The 21,161-nt window shown below is 44.3% G+C and overlaps 1 protein-coding gene across 1 annotated transcript in view; it reads left to right on the forward strand.

The window, feature by feature from the left end:
• Positions 1-21,161, forward strand: part of AK8 (adenylate kinase 8) — a 231,705-nt gene that overhangs the window by 12,583 nt on the left and 197,961 nt on the right. The window contains exons 3-5 of the mRNA XM_007944198.1: positions 6,565-6,614; positions 9,819-9,932; positions 19,864-19,932. Of these exons, the coding sequence (XP_007942389.1) occupies positions 6,565-6,614; positions 9,819-9,932; positions 19,864-19,932 (233 nt within the window). The remainder of the gene's footprint in view (positions 1-6,564; positions 6,615-9,818; positions 9,933-19,863; positions 19,933-21,161) is intronic.

The following is a 21,161-nucleotide window of genomic DNA, read 5'->3' on the forward strand; positions in this document are numbered from 1 at the left end:
ATTTAATGGATTTCGGCCTTTTGTCAAAGATCAGCTGACCATAAGTTGATGGATCTATTTCTGGGTTCTCAATTCTATTCCATTGGTCTATGTGTCTGTCATTGTACCAATACCAGGCAGTTTTTACTACTGTGGCTGTATAGTAGGTTTTGAGATCTGGCAGTATGAGACCTTCGACTTTGTTCTTCTTCAGTAGTACTTTGCTTATCCAAAGTCTCTTTCCTTTTCATATAAAGTTAGTGATTGGTTTTTCCATATCCTTAAGGAATGTTGATGGGATCTGGATTGGGATTGCACTGTAGGTATATATTGCTTTGGGTAGAATTGACATTTTCACAATGTTCAATTTTCATATCCACGAGCATGGTATGTTTTTCCATTTATGTAGGTTTCTTATGGTTTCTTGAAGTAGTCTTTAATAGTTTTCTTTGTACAGGTCTTTTGTGTTCCTGGTAAGATTTATTCCCAAGTATTTTATTTTATTTTTTGGTAGCTATTGTAAGTGGTATTGATTTCCTTATTTCTTTTTCAGCAATCTCTTTGCTGGTATAGAGGAATCCAACTGATTTTTGGATGTTGATCTTGTGTCAACATCTATGCTAAATCTCTCAATTAGTTCCAGTAGATTTTTGACTGAGTCTCTTGGGTTTTCTAAATATAGGATCATATCATCAACAAATAGGAATAGTTTGACTTCTTCCTTACCAATTTGGATGCCTTCGATTTCCCTTTCTTGGCTTATTGTCCTGGCTAGGACTTTCCAATACAGTGTTGAATAGAAGTGGTAATAGAGGGCATCCTTGGGGCTGACAGAATTTTTTGGTTGTTGGAACACGTTTGTCCTTTGGCTCAACTCCCAAATGCTTAAATAAAAAAGAGAGACATTTGTTAGTTTCTTTCCATTTGCTCAGACCTTGACTGACAGCTAAAGCAAAAACATGGGAGAAAGGAGATAGGCAGGGGAGAAGACCTTGCTTTTTCTAGGAATGAGGGAAGCTTGTTAACAATTTAGTCATCTTATGTTACATAAGAGTATACCGGAGGCTTGGAAAGTGTCCCAAGGCTGGTATTGACTGGGACCATGACCTTTGACATCCAACGTGCATTTTGGTTTGCTTAGGCTAGTGCTTCAAACTGCCATGCCTCCTTCCTACTACACAGATGGCCTGTGTTCACTAGAAGCCAGGGTCTCAGCTCTTCCATGCACTGGGTGTGGGTGTTGGGTGGGCAGGAGTTAACAGTGACACATGGTGACATGGCCAGTGACTAGTGTAGTGGGAGAGTAGACTGAAGACTTAACCTGGTGACAGTGTACAAGGGAGCAAGGGGGGGGGGGCACCTGCACAAGAGCTGACAGCCCCTTTGCCTTGAGAAAAGCAGATTTAGTACAAAGTGAGCATTTACAGTAGCCCTGGGCAATATTAAAGCAGGCGATGGTGTATATAATGGTATGTTTCGTTTTTTATCAAACGTTTGTCCAAGAAAGCTGTGTATTAGAGCTCCAATACCTAAGGGTTTTCTTGTGAATTTTAAATCATGCTCCTAGTTAAACCTCAAAAGGATCTGTGGATGGAAAGGTTTTTTGATTTCCTTTGAAGTGGTTTGAAGAAGTTGATTACTGTTGGCAGTCAAGCAGCCTTTTATGACACTGTTTATAAATAATTACTTACGAGCAGGGCTGGAGTTTCAAGGTGTTAGATTTTAAGAAACTGAAATTAATCACATAAATGTGTGCAAAAAATTAGGTGAAGAGAAAGGCCACGGCTGTTCCCCTTTTAAGGTATTTTCATAGATGTGTACAATTTGGGTGCCACTTACAGGAACCTGGAAAGGGAGGGTTTCCCCTGCAGCCTTCAAACCCAGTAACTTTGTCAAAAAGAATGTGTGATTGGGAGTCAGACTAATTCCCCAAACACCCTTGTTCAGATAATGCCTCTCTCATCTCCTTGGGTTCCACAGGCCCTGGCTTCTGTTGGTCTGGTCAGGTTCATAAGAACTCAGTGAAAGCCTGCAGTGAAAGCCTTAGAAAGGCAGCTGGGCACACTAGCCAGACCAGGGCCCCTCTCTGCTCCCTCGTTCTGACGTTTGGCCAAGCATGTGTCTTCCTAGTGGGCCAAGCAAGCCATTTGTTCATTACATGAGGCCTTTCCACCCTGGAGTAGCCTTCCTACAGCTCCAACACTGCCCCACCCCCCAAGCCTTTAGTTGTACCTCAGGCCCAATCCTATCTCATCATTTAGGCTTGACCAAGCATCCCCAAAGCTACCTCATTTTTACCTTTGTCCTGTAGACAGCGTTTTCCACCTGTTGTGCCTTCTCTTTCTCAGGCGATAGGCCCTGGAAAGACTTGCCCCGGGTCATGTGGCAGAGAATGGGCCACCCAGCTGCTGCGTCCTTGCCCTGGCTCCCACTCCAGAAGCTCGCAATGCCTTCCCAGCTCCTGTGACCACAGGGAATGGGCCTGTGATCTGAGCTTTACTGGTTGGTACCAGACTCTGGATTATGGTGTGGGAGGCATCTTCCATGGTGGTTGTGCAGGATCAGGTTCCTAGGTAGCAGTGGTGGTGTGACAGGTGGCAGCCCATGGCTCATATATTTGAGCAGTTTTATAGGCACAGCCACAGTGTCTGCGCCTAGCACCTGGCACAGTAGTGCTGTTCTTCTCAGACAATTTGGTGGTCTTTGGGGCATCGTTCCTATGGGTTAGCCTGGCCTGGCTCCTCAGCCTGAACAGGATTCTGTGAACCACACTAGCTTTTGGATAAACCCCTTCTCTGTTTGACTTAGCCACAGCTGGTTCTAAACTTGCAGTCTAGAATGCTGAGTGACAGAGGGAGCATTTTGTAAGTAGGTAGTAGCGGTAGTGACAGATACCTGGTGACCACAGAAGGAGGTGGGGATGGCCAAGGGGAAAGGTCCTGGGAAGCTTCAGCAGGTCCTGCTGTGTGTGGCTCCTCACAGTTCTGGCCGCTGAAGAGCTTATAAGGAAGGTTGAGATTTGGTTCTTTCTCTCAAGGAGCTTGCCATTTGGTGGGGACAGCATTACCACAGGCTTCTCAGAGAAAGCTACCAGGGTGGAAGGGAAGCAACAGCCAGCCTTGATTACGCACCTCCAAAGAAGGACTGGAGCAAAAATCTCAGTGAAGGAAAAATAGTAGGGGTTTTGGGGTTGGAATGATACTCTCTCTCTCTCTCTTTTTTTTTTTTTTTTTTATTGTGATTTGAGTGAAAGTTTACAGAGCAAATTTCGTTTTCCATACAACAGTTCATACATTTTTTGTTTCATGAAATTGATTGTAATCCCCATAATGTAATGCTATGGTCACCTTTTCCCTGTGTCCTTCTTTCCTATACATTCCTGGCCTCTGAGCTATCTCCCTGTGCAAATACTGTCCTTCTGGTCTCCCATGGTTGATTGTTTTAAGGAGTATATATAGCTGGTGTAAATGTTCACCTTATGTACCTATTTGTTTGGCTGGAAACCATGGAAGTGAGTTCAGTTCCAGGCCTAAAGGGTGACATAGTCTTGGGGTTTCACCAATCTCTTATCAGACCAGTAAGCCTGGCCTTTTTTTTTTTTTTTTAAATAATTTTGAGTTTTGTTCTATATTTTTCACCCACTCTATCCATAATCTCCCACACTGATCCCTTTCTGAGTGGTTGACAGTGGTAGCTGGGTACCATCTAATTCTGATTTCAGGGTCATATAGGCTGAGGTTTGCATGGTCCACTAGTCCTTTGGACTAATTGTTTCTATATATCTTTGGTTTTCTTTTCTTTGCTCTGGATGAGGAAAGACCAATTGTTTCATCTTTGGTGGCTGTTTGCCAGCTTTTAAGACCCCAGTCTTTACTCACCAAAATAGGATATAGAGCAATTTTTTTGTCCTTCTCTGCATCCATGTTATACCAATTGAGCTTGATGTCTTCTGTGACCAGGTACCGAGCCCATGGGCCCAGTGACTCATTCCTTCAGAGTGTTTGGCTGTGACTAAGAAGTTGTCATAACTTTGCCCTCTGTTAGCTGTATTATATATATGGACATTCTTATAGCACATACAAAAACATATGTAGAAATACTGTTTGTCAGACTTATATATGGTCATGAGTACATTCCCTTTTGCCTAGACATACCTGGTTATTCAGCCTGTCTACCTATGATCCACCTATAGATTGATGTTTGATATTACTGATAATGCTGTATTGTGTACATAAAAGTGTTTATCTTTGTTGTGGAATGATGTTCTTGATGGGAAGATGACGAATGATAGGGTAGAAATGTGGAGGGAACATCTACAGAAAGAGTGTACAAGTGCAAAACTTCCTAGATCAAGGGAGAGGATTGTTTGGGGCTCCCTGGAGGTCCAGAGGATCTCCAGGTAGACCAAGACTCTGGAGGGCAAAGCTGTAGGGCTGACCAGCGCATGTCTCGGTCTTCTCTTAAGGTTATGCTCCCACACATCTGTTATCCATCCTCTTAAGACTGGCAAAGGCACAAAGGGAACTTAAAGGGACACAGAGACCTTTGGCCTGCTGTTCCTACCATACTCTGATGGGTAGGAAGCAGCCCAGCCTGAGCCTGATTTGGAAAGAAAAGTTTTTGCAACAGTTTGCTAAGCTGGGTATCACAATGTTTCTCTGGCAGTAGCCCAGGCTGGAGAAGGTGTTCCGGGTGCTGCCTTATCCAGGGCCTTCTTGCCTCTGATGATGTCTCTTGATTCATGTCACCACCAACAGCAAAGACTTTGGGATGCAAAAAACCAAGTTACCTACGTTTTACATATCAGTGGGATAGATGAATCAGATTTTAAAATGTGTAGAAATATAGAGAACGACAGGATATTCTAAAGCAGTTAGCTGAGGATGTGTAAAAATAATAATAATAATAAAAAAAAAGCAGGAAAGCCATGATATGTGTCCCTGACCTTTTATGTCCTTGAGGAGAGAGCAGTTCCCTTGCCATAGACTTGGGGAAGGAAGATGACTGACTTATTCTCAATTCTCGTCCAGCATAATTACTTTGCTCATTTGTTATGGGGGACCAAGGCCCATCTTGCTTTGCTTAGCAGCATCTAGCACAGTGCCAAACTCAGAAGAGGTGCTCAGTGAGTATCTGAAATGAAGGAATGAATTATCTTGAGCTTTTCCTCCAGGTTGTCCCTGAAAATGAGAAGGGGCTGTGAATTTGGCCAAAGGTCTATTTAAATGTCTGGAGGGAGGTGGGCAGACTGTTAATCACCGCCAAAAGGACATGGCGTAGTTCCTTCTCTGTGTCCACCCCAAAACTGGAAGGACATGCGTGTCCCATTTCCTTTGCATGGACAAAATTCCTTCCCGGTAGCCTGGCAGGAATGGGTTCTGCAGATAGGTTTAGAGGCTCAATTGAATTGGAGGGACATGTGCTTACCCATCCCTTAAGACTGGCAAAGGCACAGGTCTGTTTTCCCCAACCTCTGCTTCTGTACCTCCTTCCTCCCCTGGTAGGGGGAGAAAGGTAACATAACCAATTTAGCATTCAGTGAGAACACTGTAGACTCATCATCTATTCAGACACCCCATCTTGTTTCCTTCATTTTGACCCAAATGCACACACCTTCTGGCATTCTTGTTAAGACGGTGGTCTTTTCTTTTCCAATAGCCACCACCTACTTGGTAGTCTCAAGGATGGAGTATGCAATAAGCAAGGTAAGCACAGGCTGATTTGTGCTTACTTTCTAATCTGGTTATTGTTATTAGGTACTCCATTCTTGTCAGGAACTGTAAGTTTGAAAAGAGGTTTTGATTCTGTAGGAATATGCTGTGGGGTTGGAAGAGAGATAGATGCCAGCCATACTTGAAAGCAGAACCTTTGATGTGAAAAAATGTGAAACCGCAGATTAGTAGGTAAGCACAAATAATCCTGTGCTTACCTTGCCTTTTGGGTAACCTGCCCCAGGTAGTCTGGTGGCCACTTTAGGAATTCTGCAGGTAAGAACATGCCACAGCCAGGACTGTTAACATAGAAGCAAGCTGCTAGTTTTTTTCATTTGCATAGAAATGCCTATATTTGAAAACAAAGACTTTTCTGTCTTGGGCTTTATAAATCTGGTCCCTCCACCCCAGGCTTTTTCCTGTTACCTCCCTCTGTAAAATGATGGGGAATACAATTTGCTAAATAAAAAGGCATAAATATATATATATATATAAAAAGCTTCGAAGGTCGATTTACATAAAATACAGCTTTATTTGAAAGAGTGTCCCCGAGACAAAGTCCCTGTTTACAATGGTTTATGGTGTTTGAAATCCCAATTGTTCTTGATATTTATTAGTTTGGCAAACAAGTTACTGTGTCCATGTCCCCTTGGAGATAGAAAAATAAACCATCTCAGTGATCGCTTACCTCTCTAAACACAGAGAGTATGTTCTATGGTGAGAGGATCTCTGAGCCGCTTGGTTACAAATGGCTGTGTCACTTGCAGAAAATGAAATCTGCGGAGGAAAGAAATAAATACACCCAGAGTACCACAGACATGGGAGGCTGCTTTGTCATATCAAGTGATGACATTTACATCTTTTTATTCCACAGTGCCGAAGATTGTAATATTAGGTCCACCTGCCTCGGGGAAAACAACTATAGTAAGTGTATCATATTAAGCGTTATAACACTGTAATATCTCATTTATCCTACAGAGCTGGAATGAGACACTGCACCTCTGTGAATTTTCAACATAACTGAGCTTTTCTTCTTTTCCTTCTCCTCTTTCCTAACTTATTTTCTTATTATGGAAAGTAGTGTGTTTATAGTAGAAAACAGAAAATACAAAAAACACAAAACTATAATTCCTCAGCAATAATAATAACTAATAAATAAGTATTGTCTTAACATTTTGGGGTTTATTTTCCAGAGTTTTTCCCATGCTTCCCTGTACACTGTCTGCATACTCCTTCTCCCACCCCATCCCCTGATTCTCAGTTTTTTATTCAAAGGCAGCATTAGTTAACAAGTGGGAAGGAGGGATTACATTTAGAGTCAGAAATCTTGGATCTGTGTCCTGGTTCTGCCTTATGTATGTCTGACTACTTGGACAGGTCACTGCACTTCTTTAAATTTCAACTTCAATGCCTTTGTAATGGCGGTCTAGGTTTCCCTTTCAAGAGTTGGTGCTGGAAGTAAATGAGGAAAAGATGCTTTTAACAGTATCAGTCACTCTAGTCCTCAACAACCCAGCCAACTCCAAACCTGTCAGAAATTCAGTTCAGAGCCCACTCCTCATTCAATTTGAGGGTAAATTTCTAGAAGTAGAAATGCTGGGTCAAACAGCATATGCATTTCAAAGACTCTTGGTATAGAATCCTAAGATCCATTCTTAAAACTGTTCATTATGAAATATGTCAATCAAAATTATAGGAACTATATGGGAGCTCTGGTAGCATAGTGCCTAAGGCACTTGACTGCTAACTAGAGGGCTGGCAGTTCAAACCCATCAGCCTTGGAAGGAAGGTTGGGCAATCTACTTCCATAGTGATACTGCCTGAGAAACCCAAGGAGGGGTCTCTATGAGCCGGGTCCGACTCGATGGCACATAGCAACAACAACATATCATAGATACTCACATGCCTCAGCCCAGATTCTACAGAAATTTATTGGTTTTCATTTTGCTTCGATAGTTCTATTGTCGTTTTAAAGAAAATGTAACTTTAAAGATACAGCCAGTATCCCCCATCCCACCTGACTCCCTTTTTTCATCTTCCCAGAAAGCACCTACTACCCTAAAGCTGGTATACATCGTTCCATCTACATTTTTAATCCTTAAGCTCTATTTTTTTAAGTGCCAAGACTTGTTAAAATTTTAATCATGTGAGATGGAACTCTTGTTCTAACCTTGGCTTTTAAAAGCCTGGTTAGTAAGCATCAGTTAACTCTTCCTTGGTGACTAAGTCACCTCTCTAAGCCCTCGTTATAGGCCTGTGTGCTGTGGCAGACTGTTTCCCTTGATTAACTGATGCCTTGCTTTATTCTGGAAAGGAATGAAGCTGACTAATCCTTGCATGAAACTACCTCCTCTGCTATGCGCTTGGAGTTAGTTCTGTTTATCGGTCACACATCCCTCCATCTAGCTTTCTATCTCTCGGTAGTTTTTCTATTCCATTCCTCAGTATCTGGGTGTCAGCTTTCACTCCTTTCTGAAATCAACCCACCTGATCCCAACAGTTCTCCCTGTTTCACTGTTAGAAACCAGGGGCTCCTGGACCTGCCAATCATTAGCATTACTCAGGGTGCTTTGAAAAGTAGGTTTCTGTTCTGAATTGAATTGTGCCCCCCAAAACATTTTTTTTTAAATCTAGCCTCTATGCCTGTGGTTATCATCCCATTTGGGAATGGGTTGTCTGTGTTACGTGAAGGAGGCAGGATTAGTATAGGGTGCATCTTGAGTCAGTCTCTTTAGACACATGAAAGAGATTAAACAAGCAAATGAGAGAAGCAGAGATGGGTAAGATAGATGCCAAGGAACATGGAGATCTAAGGAACCAGGAGGCAGAAGCTGAAGAGACAGGACCTTCCCCTAGAGCCAGTGCTCTGAGTGTGGACTTCTAACCTCTCAAACTGTGAGAAAATAAACTCCTGTTTGTTAAAGGCATCCATTTGTGTTATTTCTGTGATAGCAACACTAGAGAACTAAGAAGTTCCTGAGCTCCCTTCCATATCTACTGAATCAGAATCTTACGGATGAGGGAACTAGTCTGAAAATGCGCCCCGGGTGATTCTGATGTTGGGACCTGGGACAGTAGATGCTGCATTTAGACAATAAGCTTTTTGGAGCAACGTTTTACAGAGAGAGCATGTTGCTCAGCATGAGGGTCTCATTTTGGTAAAGTGGTTTTCTTTGTCTTTGGGCCATCTGATGCTCTGAGACATATTTGCTTCCTTCCTTGTTCTTCTCTGGATCACTGGTAGGGATTTGCTGGGTAGAATTAATGAAGTGCTTGTGATTTGGAGCACCAGAGACCCTCATTTTTCAAGTCTCAACTTGGCTGAGGCAATTAAGTTTGCTCTCTGATGAGGTCAAGTTCTGACAGTTCTCAGCTGATGTTTCAGCTATAAACCTTTTGGTGAATTCACTGTCCCTGCCCTGTCCCTGCTGTAGGAGGGAAACATAGAACTTGATTTTATAACGATCAAGTGATATGTAGGAAAAGCCAAACGGAAAGCCCAAAAGAGTTTTTCCAGATATTCTTCCTGCTGATTCCCAGCACAGAGAACAAAGAGAGTTACGCCTGGGATCATCCTGATGCTGAATTAGTCATCAGTGTAATTTTCATGTTAAGAACATTTTATTATAATATTATTCTTTAAAATGTATCCTTCCCATGGAGAGTATCAATGGTAATTGAAAATTAACTAAGTATTCGGTTGGCCAGATGACTCCCATACTTTAAGAAAAATGAACATTGAATGTGGATTGTGGTCCATATTTAGAGCCTTTCCCCACATTTCATGTTCTAAATCTTTCATGAACTAAAAATTCATTGTCCTAAGAGCTTGAAAAATCATGCCAAGGGCAGCCAAAAAAGCATAGCCTGTTTGTAAGTTTTCAGCTCCGTTAAAGGTCAATAGCTGGTTGAAGAAGAGATGATATACAAGCAGAATTCTTTGGCTGTGAGGTACTTTACGGGTTTGTCTTACTCAGTGCCCTTCCTCCAGCCAGAATCAACTATGCCTTCCCTAACATGGCCAGTCTTTTCTAGTGGAATGTGGAAGGACTTGGGCATTTAAATATGGTTCTCTTAATATATTCAATGCTTTGGCTGAAAGTTTCTTTACCCCTTTCCATTCTTCAGGCAATGTGGCTTTGCAAACATCTGAACAGCAATCTCCTCACCTTGGAGAACTTGATGGCAAAAGAATTTTCCCATCTGGCTACTGAAGCCACAACGTGTTATCAGAAATTCCAGGTAGGATTGTTGCCCATGGCCCACCCTCTGTTCACCTGCCCAGCTTGGCTAGTTTCCATCTCCTTTTGAATTAGGGAGGATCCTGGGGTTTAAAATGAGATGCAGGCAAGATGTGATGGAAGGCAGGAGAGTTGTACTCTTAAATAGGGCTCATATTCTGATGGGTACCAACATGAGGGTGTGCAGTAGGCAAAGCTTTGTACTGATGCAGCAACTCAGGTTTGCACCTTAGAGTCAGACAAGTCAAGATGGAGTCTCCATTCCACAGACATGTACTTGTGGCCTACAGCAGGGCATACAGGGCTGGGCTGGGCGGGGAGTTTAAATGGCAGCCGTCCAATCGTCTCCAGAGTGGAGAGACCTCTGTGTACTGTACCTTAGGAGCATTTGCTTCTGTGGCCCCGGGCACCTTGTTGTCCAATGCCTGTCCTCATCTTCTAGGCAGTCCCCCATCTATTCTGCCCTTCTCACACCAGTCTGTGCTGGAGTATCCTGGGAGGACTAGATGTTCTGTTTCTAAAATTCCACAAACTCTATATTAAAAAATTTTTTTCCCCTAAAGGAAAATAAAGGACTTGATCATGTTGTTTCTCATTAGTAAAAATAACCAACCAGTTACTGTTGAGTGAGTTCCAACTCATGGTGAACACATGTCTGTGAGAGAAGAACTGTGCTCCATAGAGTTTTCAATGGCTGATTTTTAAGAAGTAGGTCTCCAGGCCTTTCTTCCAAAGTGCCTCTGGGTGAACTCAAACCCCCAACCTTTGGGTTAGCAGCCAAGCACATTAACTGTTTGCGCCACTCAGGGACTCCTTAATACAAATAAAAACTTCAAAATATTTCTTCACAATTACCTTTGAATCATAAGCAGAGATGTGCCCTTTTAGGCTTTCTTCACTGGGACTCAGACTCTCTCTTGTTTATGAGGGAGACAGCTGAGAAGGGTGATAAAGATTGCTGGCTTGTTGAGCATTTGCTATATGCTCTGCACTCTCCAAGCTTCCCCTCAGCACCCCTTCAATCTCACCCATTTCACTAACTGATAAAAAGGCCAAGGCCTGTGGAGATTATATAACTGCTCGGGCCCAGGCAGGATTCAAGCCAGCTGATACCCTACACACAGCCCCACCATAGTGCCCTTGGCCCATCCCTTGCTTAAAGTCAAGTGTGTAAGGGCCTGGCACCCAAACCAGCAGGTGATTAAATGCCACCTGACCCAGCCAGCCATGCTTATACATGAGCGAAGAGAATTCTTATCATTCATGAGGTATCTGACAACTCGTGTAAACCAAACTTTTCAACTTTAGTCACTCACTGTGCCAAAGATAACTTAAAAAATAAAATGAAAACAGTGCAGGTTACAGTTGAACACAGAATATAAAGACAATTACAAAAAATTTGACTAAAGTGCAGTGTGGCAGTGAGTTTTAAAGGCATGATCACTGGAGGAGACTCGGTGGTATTCCCTTCCCTGGTGCCCTGAGCACACGTTTATTTTGCGTAATGGTTAATCCAGGTTGGAGTCTCCCACCAGCTCTCTGTACAGAGTCTGCAGCCCGGAGCTGATTGCAGCCCAGTCCTCATTCATTGAGCAAGGTAAAGGGATGTGGCCACCATTCCTTGGGGAATTTGGAAGTGAGTTTCCAGCCTTCATAGGACCTCCAGTGAGTGGTGGCTGACAGGACAACTTTGTCACCCAGTCCCTGGTTGCGAGTAGCAGGACTCCCCTCACGTTAGATCTGAAGGAGGTCACCACGACTCATGGGACTTCAGTGGAGTACGCCAGGAGCTTCTTGACTCAGTGACCATAAACAAGGCAGCCGTCCTTGTCCTCTGTCTGCTTTGTTGGGGCCACTTGGTCACTTAGCTCTCTCTGCCATTTTCTTCCTTCTCCTCTCTTCCCTGCCTCTCTTAGCCATGCTCCTGACTATTCATAGCTGCCACCTCTTTCCTAGGTTCCGATGTCCTCAATTCAAACCACCTATGGGGCAGCCCCAAGGCCAAGTTGTCAGAAACATGAACCTGAAGGGGCCAGCTGGTCATCTGTTCATAGGGTGTGATTGGCCCTGGTGAGAAACATGCAAAGAGGGCACACTGCAGCCATAAAGCATGGACATGGCTGTGGGGACCCTTTGGGCTGAGGGCAGTCCTCGGAGTGAGGGTTGTACCTTAGGCAAATCTCCCAAATTCACCTATTAAAATAACTGAATAGGCAAGACAGAAAGTGTCACTCAGCAAGGTTAGTCACCTCCACAGTACATCCCCAAAGTGCTTAACCCAGTGGATTTCCTGCCCTGTATTCCCTGGCTAGGAGTCTCCGCCCATGGAGAGGTGGAGTGATGCCCTGCCCCACCCTACAGCCTTCCTATCACTTTGTGGTCACAGCTTGGGGTATAGTAGCTTGGGGTGGGAAATACTGGCTTTAGAAAGAAAGTGGTTATCTCATTTTCTGCAGAAGATAAGCTTTTAAGGGTGGGGGAGACAGGCTTGTTTCTAGGATAAAGATGCTTTTATTAGTTCTTAAAATTCAGCACAGAGGAGGGAGTTTAAGGAAATTCCTCCTGGGTTTCATTACACTAATTACCAACATATTTCAGACCACATCCAAGTACTTTCAAGGGTGTCTTGTTGGGGTTCTTTGGCTCGGAAACACGGGTGGAGGGAAGATGAAAGGCAAGGACGTCAGGGCTAATCAAGGAGTAAAAGGGTCTGGGGAGCTGAAATGGGTGCGTGTCGGGGCTCGGCTGTGCCCGGCCTTGTCTGTGGATGGCAGCCTGCAGGAAAGGGCTCTCATTAAATGTCATTTTTAAGCATCTGTTGATTCTGAGTCTTTATGGCTCTTTTTTCGAGGAGCAGTAATACTTTCAAATACTAATTTCTTCCTGCTAATCTTGGCTCTGCACTCCAAAGTAGGATTTTCTCTTACATTGCTAGTGTTCACCAAGACATCTCCATTTTAAACATTTCCAAACAGTTTCCAAAATACTTCTTAATCACCTAGTGTGTGCCATGGGAGATCAAAAGACAAATTCCTTCTCTTTGCTCCTGGGAGCTCCAAGCCCAGTGGGGGAGACTGATGGTATCATAAAACTGAACAACAGCCAGGACACAGGAGTGAGGAAGCCTTCACATGATCAGTTAATCGGTGGCTTGGTTGGTTAGTTCATTTATTCAGTAAATGTCCCCTGAGCACACACTATACTAAGTCCCGGATGCTGGCTCTGGGCTAGGAAGGGGTACAAGCTGTGTGGGATTTAGGGGCTCTGTGGAGCCATAGCCACAATCATGCTTAGCAAAGCCTGCCTAAAGGACACAACTGTGATATCCCATGAGATGGAAGGGGCTAGAATTGGGAAAAGTGCCACAAAACCCATATGGGCAGGGGCGCCCCCAAAGGTGCTGGGGATTCAAGGTAGTCAAGGAGTGGAGATAGTGTTTTTTTTTTTTTTTTTTTTTTTTTAACTGTTTATTATGAAATAGTGTAGAGATATTCAGAAATAGAATAACAATTTTCCTATGCCTGCCACCTTGCTTCAACAAGTATCAGCTCATGGCCTGTCTTGTTTCATATATATATATGTCCCTACCTGCTCCCCCTGCCTTGGATTATTTTAGAGCAAACTGTTATAGCATTTCATTTCTCCATAGATATTTCAGTCTATCTTCAAAAGATGACAACTTTTTTTTTTTTTTTTACAAACAAAGCATAAATACATATATTTTTATTAACACTTAGAGAATGTAATAATTCCTCTAGTATGTGATCAGGGTTAAAATCTCCTTGAGGCGACGGCTTTCTTGTGTTCCTTTGCACCCTCTCCTACTCTCCCCAGCTGCTGGATGCTCTGCCACTCTGGGTTATATACACCTCAGGAGTGTCATTCCCAGCCCCAACCATCTAACTCTTCTAGGACAGAGCCAGAAGAGACACTCGGTGCTCTGCCAACACTGGCTGCTGCTGGCCAACTCCAGCCAAGGCCATTGGCTGGTGGTGACTGGGCTGCTTTGCTTGCATGACTTGGCTTCCTTTAGACAGTGATCCCACAGCTCTTCCTGGAGCAGGTTAGAGACCCAAGGACATAGTGAATGCTACTGGAAGGAATATCATCGTGAAAAGGACATAATTTCCAACAGTACTGCTTAGTTCTACCTCTTTCTTCTCATTGACTCTAGCATCTTTCTCCTCAAACCTCCTCCCCACCACCAAAACCACCCTCATCAGACCCTACCCTAAGGCTACCTTTGTTCCCTCCCCTCCTATTTATTACATGGCATCAGGATTGGAGGCAGAATCATTAACAACCTGCGATAAGATGAGACACAACTTTGCTTGCTGAGAGTGAGGATGACTTGAAACACTTACTGATGAAGATTAAAGAATACAGTCTGTAGTATGAATTACACCTCAATATAAAAACAAAAATCCTCACAACTGGACCAGTAAGCAGCATCATGATAAATGGAGGAAAAATTGAAGTTGTCAAAGACTTCATATTGTAGAACCAAGTATGGTTCTACCATCAGCACCAATGGAAGCAGCAGTCAGTATATCAGATGACGTATAGCACTGGGCAAATTGGCTGCAAAAAACCTCTTTCAAGTGCTGAAGAGCAAGGATGTCTCCTTGAGGACTAAGAGGCACCTGACACAAGCCATGGTATTTTCAATCACCTCATATGCATGTGAGAGCTGGACAATGAATAAGGAAGACTGAAGAAGAGTCGATGCTTTTGAGTTGTGGTGCTGACGAGGAATGCTGAAAGTACCGTGGACTGCTAAAAGAACTAACAGATCTGTCCTGGAGGAAGTGCAGCCAGAATGCTCCTTGGAGGCAAGAATGGCCAGACTTTGTCTCACCCACTTTGGTCATGTTGTAAGAAGCCATTCCCTGGAGAAGGATATCATGCTTGGTAAAGTGGAGGGTTAACCAAAGGGGGGAAAGCCCTCAAGAAGATGGATTGACACAATGGCTATAATGATGAGCTCAGGTATAGCCGGAATCACAGAGATGGCACAGGGCCATGCAGTGTTTCGTTCTGCTGTACATGAGGTCGCTGTGAGTTGGAGATGACTCGATAGCACCTAACAACAACAACAACCTATTTATTAAGTTAATTTTGCCAAATCCTTTCCCCTCATCTGCCCTCTCTGGTTGGTGTCTAAGCTGACCATCTGATTCACCATCACAGATCCCAAAAGACTCAGGTGAGATAGGCCCTGGGGGTATAGTGTGGGCTGGGCTAGGACTAGGTGAGGCAAGGAGGCCCTCAGGGCACAAAATTTAGGAGCTATTCATTCTCAGGTGCTGACCCTGCACTTATGCAAGCCTGAGGATGAGTGCCTCCTTAAATTTTGCACCCTGGAAGCCTTGCTTACCTCATTTGTAGTCCTTATCCTAGCAGAGAACTCTGATGGCATAGTGCCTAAGGCATTTGACTGCTAACCAGAAGGCTGGCAGTTCAAACCCACCAGCCACTCCTCAGAAGGAAGATTGGGCAATCTACTTCCATAGAGATACCGCCTGGAAACTCACAGAGGGGTTGCTATGAGTTGGGATTGACTTGACAGCATTGAGTATGTTTTGGTTTAAATTTAAGAGAAGGGGAGAGGCCAGGCACTGGTTTATAGTTATATAGAAGGTGATAAGAAGGAGAGGAGATCAGCCAAACAATAGATCAGCCTGTAAAGTGAATAGTAACACCTGTGGGGAACATGCTCCTCATAGGAGACCAAAACTGCAGCAGTTGCCCAAAAACAAAGTTCACAAGGCAGGAAGGGGCAGGAAAGATGGATGAATGGAAATGAGGAATCCAGGGAGGAAGTGGAAAGAGTACTGTTACATTGAGGGGATTGCAACTAATGTCACAAACAAAATGTGTATACATTGTGGAGTGGAAAACTAATTTGCTTTGTATACTTTTTCACCTAAACCAGAGTAAAATGTTAAAAAAAAAAAAAAAAAAAAGATGAGGTTCCAGGTAAAAATAATCTAGTCTTCTTTTTGACTGCTTAGGGTGTTTCAGATTTAAAGCCATTCATTTGTTAAAGGAAGATCTTTATTATTAAAATCCCTGCAGACATAACACATATTTGCAAATTTGAATTCCTAGTCCAAGGGTTGTCAACCCTGGCAGCACAATAGAATCAACTAGGTTGCATTAAAAACACATAGACTCCTGGACCCCATGGACTCATTTAGTCAAATATCTGGGAGCAGAGCAAGACATCAACATTAAAAAAAAAAAAAAAAAAAAATGCTTCCATGGGAATTCTAACAATTCCAGCTAAGAACCACTGGTTTAGTCCCCAACAACCACTCCCTCTTTTCTCATCACAACTATTATTTTTACAACATAGTTATTACTAAATCAAGATTTCTTAGGAATGCAATTGTCGCATTGAGTAAAACAGCATGTGTTTGTTGAATGAATAAATGACCACACTTTGAAAGGTGGTAGGATAAGCAGGAGCAGGGGCACCTTTCCAAGGCTGGGTTCTTCCTTACTTCAGTTGCCCATCCTGTATAAATATTTAAAAATCCGAGGTATCCTGATGTACCCAAGTCCTTTCCTTTAATATCCACGTAAAAGAACTCATGCCCTCCCCTTCCCTTTGACTGTACACAGAAGCAGTCCTTTCCCAGATATTTCTGAGAATTTTTTTATTTGCTCGTGTTTCCAAGCCAGATTGTCCTCATCTTCTCTGACCATTCCATTTCTTCCTGCCCTGCTCCTTCCATTCTTGGGAGTGGCTCTGAGGAAAACATAAAGAAAGCCCTCATAGTCCTTTGTTCCCTAACACAAGTGCTCACCCAAGGAGGTGTGTGTAACAGGTCTTTTCTGAAAGTTGAGGTCAATGAGGGACGTGACAGCACAAGAAAGGAAATAGCTAAACTTAAGGATCAGTTGCTGTAGCTTCTTTTAAAGTTTGTTGGCCTTTCCCTCATTCTAGGGTCTCTTTTACTGGCCACCTCCCTCCAGGGGGCTTTATGGATACACATTTGAAACATCTTATTCCCTCCTTTCCCTTGTGTCCCCCTCCCCAATACCTCCTGTTCCCCCATGCCAGACTCTACCTGGCCCTGCCTTTCACAGCTAAGAGACAGTTCCTACCATCTCCTAAACCTCTGGCAACTCTGAGCAGCAACAGCTTTGAAATTAGAGTTGTCTTTAAAGGATTTGCTCATCAACTCTTGGGTGAGCTCAAATCAGTACTGGGCTTCCCTGCCCCCATCAGGAGACCCTCTAAGGGAAAGGGACCAGAGCTGGGCAGATAGCTGTTGCCCTTCCACTCTACTCCTGAAGTTCATGACTATAAATCACAGTGCCCATTTGTGCAGAGCAGGTGTCAACACCGGGTCCCTGAGAGTGGGGCCTGGTGATAGGATGATGCTGACAGCTGAGCTGGAGCTGATGTTATCCACGTGCAGAAGCCAAGGCTTGGGGAAGTTAAATGACATGTTCAAGGGGCATTCCCAAGGGGCAAATCAAGGATTCAAACTACTACAATGGTCTCTTTAAGGAGGCCCAGTAGAGTGTGAACAGGTGGGTGAATCTGCCATTTTGGCCCAGGAAGCCACCAAAGGCAACCTCCAGAGCTGGAAAGAGAAGAGAGAAAGCTCCAGTTCTGATGTAGGGACAGCCCTTAACAGCAAGGAAGCAGGCTGGGTGGTCGGTGCTCCCAGGGAGGTGAGGTGCTCCCAGGGAGGTGAGGTCCAGGGGAAGGAGTAGCTTCCATGGGTCCCATTGATTCATCTCTGATTCTTCTCCCCAAAAAGCCAGGCTTCAGGAGACTGGGGTGGGGGAACGTGGTAGAGCTCTGAAAGAGGGAGCCTGATTCCTGCAAAGACAGTTTGGCAGAGGCCCCCTGGAAGCCCCTGGCTGCTGATGTGACACATCAAAGCTGGCATCGAGACAGAGCAGTGGCGGAGAGCTGTAGGGGGTACTCGGGAGGGGCAGCACTCAAAGTCATAGGCTTGTCCCCTGGTAAGCGGGCTGTGGGGGGTGCTTCACTTCTCTTGGGCCTGTTGCCTTTCGATCCCCCTGTTCTTTAACTGGCTCATACACCCCCTGTGTCCCAGTACCTGTTTGAATGCTGCCTCCTGAACGGGTTATTGTCAGGGAGAGGAGATAAGTCCAAGAAAACTGTTTCAAGATGGAAACCAGCTCTGCCTGGGTCAGAAGGGGACAGGAGGAGGGATTCGGAGATAAGGGGCCTGGGCTGCTTCCTGTCCACCTCTTTCCTTTGTTTGTCCAGGGGAGGTTTCCCCAATATCTGATGCTTGGGTTTGCTTAACCTAAGTGTTCTACAAGCAGGATCCGCAGCATCGGCAGGGATCACCTAGGAACTTGTTAGAAATGCAAATCCTCAGTCCCATCCCAAACCTAATGAATCAGAGACCCTGGGAGTGGACCCAGCACTCTGTGCTTTAAGGAGCCCTACTGGGAATCTGATGCACAGTTTGAGAACCACTGGTTTAAGCAAGAAATGGAGGTGGGAAGGCGAGGCAACACTATAAGCACACAGAGGTGTCTCAGGAGATCTTGGAACCAGGGAATGACGCTGGTGGGATTCCCTCTTGCCTGTCTGGTCTTCTCTTTTCTCTGCATGTCTGCTTCATAATTCTTTAATTCTCTCTCCCTTGCTTTCCCCTCTCTCTTTGGCCTTCTGCTGTCCACTTAGTAGAAACCATGTTGTTGTTGTTATATGCCGTCAAGTCGGACCCGACTCATAGCGACCCCTCCTTGGGTTTCCGAGGCAGTGCCACTACAGAAGTAGGATTGCCCAAGCTTCCTTCTGAGGAGTGGCTGGTGGGTTTGAACTGCCAGCCTTCTTGTTAGCAGTCAAGTGCCTTAGGCACTATGCTACTAGAAACCATAGCAAGTCCATAACTTTCAAGTGGACACATTACAGGTCCTGTTCCCCTCCCTCATCCTCTTGCTGTTTGCTTTGGTCTTCAGCATTGGATTACCCAGTAAGCAAAGTAAGCATGGGCTTACCTGACCTTACTTAACTAATCTATAGTGAAAAACATGAAATTGTTCACTACAGACCCATGCTTACCTTGATTATTGGGTAGTTCACCCGTTTGTCTTTCTCTTGCAAGTTCACATTCCTGGGAAAGTGATTCTAATGCTGAGACAACTGGTCTCTGTCTGCTCCAGCTTCACTGAGTTACTTTCTCCTTAGGTCCGCAAGATGATTGCTGCAGCTCTAGCTCTTACATTCTTCAGCTTGAGATCGATTTCATGCTACCAACATGAGATCACTGAAGTTGAAGTTGGGAGCTCATAACAGGCTCTCATTAGCCTGTGGGAACTTGCTCCCATACACCACTGTCTGAGAGTGTGGAGATGAGTAAGACTCAGTTCCTTTCCTCAAGGAACTTGCAACTTATCTGGGAAATGGACACATGGGCAGGCTGTTGTAATGCAGTGTGGTTAGTTCAATAACAGAGGTGGGCATCAAGGATTATGGGAGTGCAGAGATCAGCACTCGCCTCAGCCTGGGAGGGTCAAGGAGGGTTCCTGCAGGCAGCGGTGCTTGGGGCTGAGGCTCAGTGGGAACCTTGGGTATATTCTGAGGAAGGCAGGGAGAGCATTCTAGGAAAGGAGTACAGGCTAGGCAATAGCGTGGAGATATAGAAGGTTTTGAGGGTGTGAGCATGTGTGGTGTGGTGACGCCATCAAAGGGGTGGTTGGTGGAATACAGAGCTGAGAGGAAGTGGGTCTGGAGTCAGGACAGAAGCAGATAGTGGTCCTGGACTTTATAGAAGTCTCAGGGTTTAATCAGGGTCTGGGAGAACTTTCTGTTAACCCAGCTGAGTTCTCTTTAGTCTCCGTTTGAGCCTACATGCCTGCCAGTTGTGCATAGTCTATACTCCAAGATGCAAGTTCACACCCTTCTTTTGTGTATGTTGTGTTTCTTTTAGACGGTTCCCAGCAGGCTACTGGTCAAGCTGATTCAGCAACGCCTAAATGATGAGGAATGCATCAGGCGGGTAAGAACCCCTGGGTGGGTCCCAAAGAGATGGGCACTATGGTAACAGGACAGAGGGTAGGGTGAGGGTATATGTGTTAATCTTTTAGAGTAGAGATGATTAAGATATACAAGAAACATTTTATTGGTAGAGAAGGATAAAAACAGACCCATAGGAACTTGGTGAAGATTAGCCTCTAGACCCTGGATTTCACCTTTGATGGAGAAAAAATTGCAGTGTCCGTCTGGGTTCTGGCAGAAAAGAGCTGGCCCACTGCAGAGGGTCATAAACAGAGTTTAGTAAAAGGACGATTACAGAAAAGTAGAATGAAGGCAACCAGCAAGCAATGGTGAAGCACAGCAGGGAGCTGTTACACCCCAGGACCTGAGAGAGCAAGGGAAGGAGTGAACTAGAACAGTGGCGATCCCAAGAGTCAGGCTGCCTTAAGTTAATCCAGAGGCAGAGAGAGAATTGGGAGTCCCTCTCCCATCCTTTGCTCTCCTACCATTGCCCCCTTTGGGCAGATCCAATGAAGTGAGAGAGCTGGGGGTACAGAGGAAGCATCCATCGTGTTCAGTCTCAAGGGGTCTGGAGGAGGGTGGAGATGGGCAGTGGAGCAGTCTGGAGGGGCCAGTGGAGGACAAGAAGCACAGCCACTGTCAGCATTGTGCTGCCTTCTGAGCGCCATTTACAGGCACTGACTCATCTGATCCTCCCGGGAATCTTACTCCGTCAGGACAGTTGCTTGTCCATTTTATGGATGGGGAAACTGAGGACTGGGTATATTATTCTCCCAGCCTGTAGCTTGTCTTTTCATCCTCTTAACAATGTCTTTCACAGAGGAAGAGTTTTTAATTTTAATCAAATCCAAATGATCTTTTCTTTTCTTTCTTTCATGGTTCATGCTTTTGGTGTCATGCCTAAGAACTCTTTAACTCCAGATCATGAAGATTTTTCCATATTTTCTACCAAAAGTTTTATATTTTACATTAAATCTGTAAGTTAGTTTTTGTAGGTGTGAGGTTTACGTTGAGGTACATTTGTTTGCCTTTTCCGTATCAGTTGATATGTTTATTTTTTATTCTTTAGACTATTAATATAGTAAATTACATTGGTTGATTTTCAAGTATTGTACCAGCCTTACATTCCCAGAATAAACCCCACTTGGTTGTAATGTTATTCTTTCTATATATTAATGGATTCAATTTGCTTATATATATATGTGTGTGTGTGTGTGTGTGTGTGTGTGT

Source organism: Orycteropus afer, unplaced genomic scaffold (assembly GCF_000298275.1).
Source record: "Orycteropus afer afer isolate SDZICR_OR568_19922 unplaced genomic scaffold, OryAfe1.0 scaffold00123, whole genome shotgun sequence".
Taxonomy (NCBI): domain Eukaryota; kingdom Metazoa; phylum Chordata; class Mammalia; order Tubulidentata; family Orycteropodidae; genus Orycteropus; species Orycteropus afer.